Source organism: Lactuca serriola, chromosome 5, assembly GCF_051521515.1.
Source record: "Lactuca serriola cultivar US96UC23 chromosome 5, Lser_US96UC23_V15, whole genome shotgun sequence".
Taxonomy (NCBI): Eukaryota; Viridiplantae; Streptophyta; class Magnoliopsida; order Asterales; family Asteraceae; genus Lactuca; species Lactuca serriola.
This window is the reverse complement of record NC_136412.1, coordinates 79,206,517-79,209,925: the sequence shown is the minus strand read 5'-3', so window position 1 is coordinate 79,209,925 and position 3,409 is coordinate 79,206,517. Positions and strand designations below refer to the sequence as shown.

General features: G+C 35.7%; 1 protein-coding gene across 1 annotated transcript; it reads right to left on the bottom strand.

The window, feature by feature from the left end:
• Positions 1-359: 359 nt before the first annotated feature.
• On the bottom strand, positions 360-3,050 carry LOC145052682 (polyadenylate-binding protein 2-like). The gene is made up of 6 exons (XM_079000542.1): positions 2,856-3,050; positions 2,649-2,751; positions 2,446-2,516; positions 1,050-1,241; positions 813-943; positions 360-697 (listed from the first exon to the last, which is right to left on the bottom strand). The coding sequence occupies exons 1-6, from the start codon at positions 2,982-2,984 to the stop codon at positions 649-651; spliced, it is 675 nt and encodes a 224-aa protein (XP_078856668.1). The 5' UTR covers positions 2,985-3,050; the 3' UTR covers positions 360-648.
• Between the last annotated feature and the right edge of the window lie 359 nt (positions 3,051-3,409).

Below are 3,409 nucleotides of genomic sequence, written 5' to 3'. Positions count from 1 at the left end.
AACCGCGTCAATCGCCAATATTTTCATCTTGGATGTAGACAATACACGAAGCCAAATAAAAACATTTAAAACAGAATCCACTCTTGTGAATCAACTATCCCCGAAGCACCAATTTTACTCCAAACCTATTGTGGACCTCACAATGAAGAAAAATTTAACTTGTAGCAAATTGTGCACAACATAGACTCCAAATCGTCACCTCTATTAACCAAATTTACTCTAGTTGAATTTCGATTAAATAAAATTCTCCAAACCAATATATGTTTTTTTCCTATGCATACTTCGAATCCAACTGATTTTGGGTTTATATCGTAATCTCAACTACAATAACTTATAATGTTTATTTTCGGATTAAGTAATTCTCATAATTAACTTTTACATAAAAATATGTTAATGATTTTAAAAAACATAAATGTTACGTCATCTCAAGGGCAAACCACACCAAGATTTTTACACCTTTGTCTCTTTTTCTTATTATCATCTATAACTAACAATTTGAAACAAAGGATCAAGACAATCAAACTCGTTTCCATTTTAATTACCCAAACATGTAGCCAAAAGTCATAATAGCAAATATCAATAGAAATAGAAATACTTTTCTCCTCATGCAATTAACCAAACTGACAGATGGCAGCCTCCTATTGGACTTCAGTAATAAGGCATATAGCGCGATGGCCTCCTGAACCTCGGAACCTTCCTGCATCAAGTTACAAAAACACTTTGCTCCTAAGACAAGATTTTCCAAAGTACATTATTGTAATTAATAGGAAGAAATGAATAAATAAATAAATAAATAAATAAATGAAGCTAACCCATATCCATAGGGGGAGTAGAAATAAGGAGGAACATATGGCCTCCTGAATCCTCTGTAGCCCATGTAACCATTGAAACGCCTCCCACGAAACTGCTTCATTCCAGGGACATTTGTCCTTTTAGCCATCACCTGTGTAAGGTAGAGGTAGGGGTATTTTCGTCATTTTGACATTTTTATGAAAACGGTGGATTTAAGAAAATTGGAAAGGGTATTTTCGTCATTTTGAGTTTATTACCTTGAGTTGTCTGCCATGTAGCTCAGATTCATTAAGGGAAAGAGCCTCTTGAACAGCTTCAACTTCAAGAAACTCCACATAAGCAAAACCCTTTGGTTGACCAAATTTATCAGTAAGAATAGTCACTCTGTTTACAGTGCCACAAGTCTGAAAATGCTGCTGAACTTCTTCAGGGGTACATGCGTAATCTACCTGCAAAACCCAATTTTTTAAGTACAAATTATGAATAAATACATAGGGTAAATGAGTAAATCATATGTAAGCTCATGAAAAATAAGTGTATGTATATGGGATCAAACTTCAAACTCTTAATATGTTAATATAATTAGTAAGGACAATATTGTACTTTGAATTGTTAGAAAAAGAAAAGAGAATTTAGATTAAGTGACAAAAGAGAATTTAGATTAAGTGACAAAAATGTATATCATATGTAGTGATTGCAAACCCCTCACCACTTTGACTCAGTGAGTCAGTTCTAGGACTATTTGCAGCATCACCATCCACCTTCCACATCAGCAATGAAGCTTCACCTTGACTCACTGACTCAGTTCAAGTGTTCAACTCACCACTTCAACTCGGTTCTTGTTCTCTTGGGGTTTTGAATTGTGCTGTGTTTCCGGATATGCTAACCACATTTTATGTGAATCTTCCATAATTTCTTTTCATATATTCTTTTTTTTCTCAAAATATTCACTTTCAAACTTTTTTTTTTCTTATTCTTTTTTTTCTGTTTTTCTTTTTTTTTGGGGAAGGAAGTGTAGCATGTTTTTTTTTTTTTTTTTTTTTACTTTTTTCATCCCTAATCTATCTTTTTTATACTACACAGACTTCCAAACATGGAGATTCAATTGTGGTAAAAGAAAGGTTATGCACAAACGGACAACTTCCATGTTGATCAATGGTAAAAAGAAAAACTCTGGTGCTATAGAGAAATTTGAATCGCCCTGTGATCAGGCAGATAAAAGTTAAATATATCAAAAGAACAACGAGAAGCATCCTAACAAGCCAAAAAAGATAAAAAAGAGGTAAGGAACTTGATGATGGATATAAATAAACGGCTTGTTGTATCAATTTTTTAGAACACCAACACATAAAGGAAACAGAAAGATCAACAAGAAGATAAATGGAAAACTTCATGAACAGGTGTTAAAAAGTAGCCTAACATGAACTGGGCTCCTATGTCAAAAAAATCTAGACAGATTCATATCTCTAATGATACTCCTAGGTGGGGAAGCTCACGAATTGCTGGAAGAATAACCCTTTTAGAAGCAATTTAGGGTGATAAAAAATGAAAAAAGTGCAGAGGGGAGTACAAAAGTAACACTGAACTGATACCTAAGCTTCAGGGATAAGTGTGAAAATGAGAAATCGGATAAAATATGATTTTGATACTTACATTGCCAACAAATATCGACCTTGTATCCACCTCTTCCTTGCTTGCTTGACTAGCAGCTGCACCAGCAGGATCTGTAGATAACCAGAATCAAATAGGTCAAAATTCAGATAAATTGATCACAAAACTAATAGAACATTGTTCGCACACATTCACATACAAACGCGATTAAGCAAAATTAAGATGTAGAGAAGTCAGATATGGACCTTGAACAGCACCCATTTCCTTTTCAACTTTGGCTTGCATTTCGCGAAGAGCTGCTGCTTCTTCTTCCATCTCTTTCAATCGTTTCTTCATTTCGTCGAGTTCCTGCAGTGATTCGAGGAAAAAGGTAAAGGGATTTTGGACAATAAACACAAATCACATATTTAGGGTTAACGGATTTGAATCGATAGACCGATAAAAATAAAAACCTTGACGGCGTCATCGTCTGCGGTAGCCATCTCGACGTCGGCGTTATGAGGATCGACGTCTCCTTCCATTTCACCTACATCTGGGATGTCTCCTCCGTACACCTCGTGTTCTTCTTCCTCCAAAGCCATCTTCTCTCTCGCTCAGTCTCTCTTACCGATATTCGGCACAGTTGGGTGATGTGAGACGCGAGTATACCGTATAAGAAAAGACAAAAACCCAAAGTCACGCTCTCTGGGCTTTTGTAGAATGAAATATACAAAAAGCCCAGAATTATTGTACAGTTTAGGGGATGAGGAGTTTGGTGGCACCTCATCACATCTTAAATTCTTATAACCATTAAGGGTAAAGGATGTGCGATTATTTTTGCTATATATATAAGAAAAGGATAACAATTTAAAAAGATAATGTATCGTTTCGGTGGTTTGGGTTTGTACTCGGCGTACGAGATTTTCTCATACGCATTTGTAGCCTCGAGAGCCCAATCTTGAGCATTACAAGACCACATCTTACGTAACAGTGACGTATGTGGTATGGACTCGGATTACCTATGTGC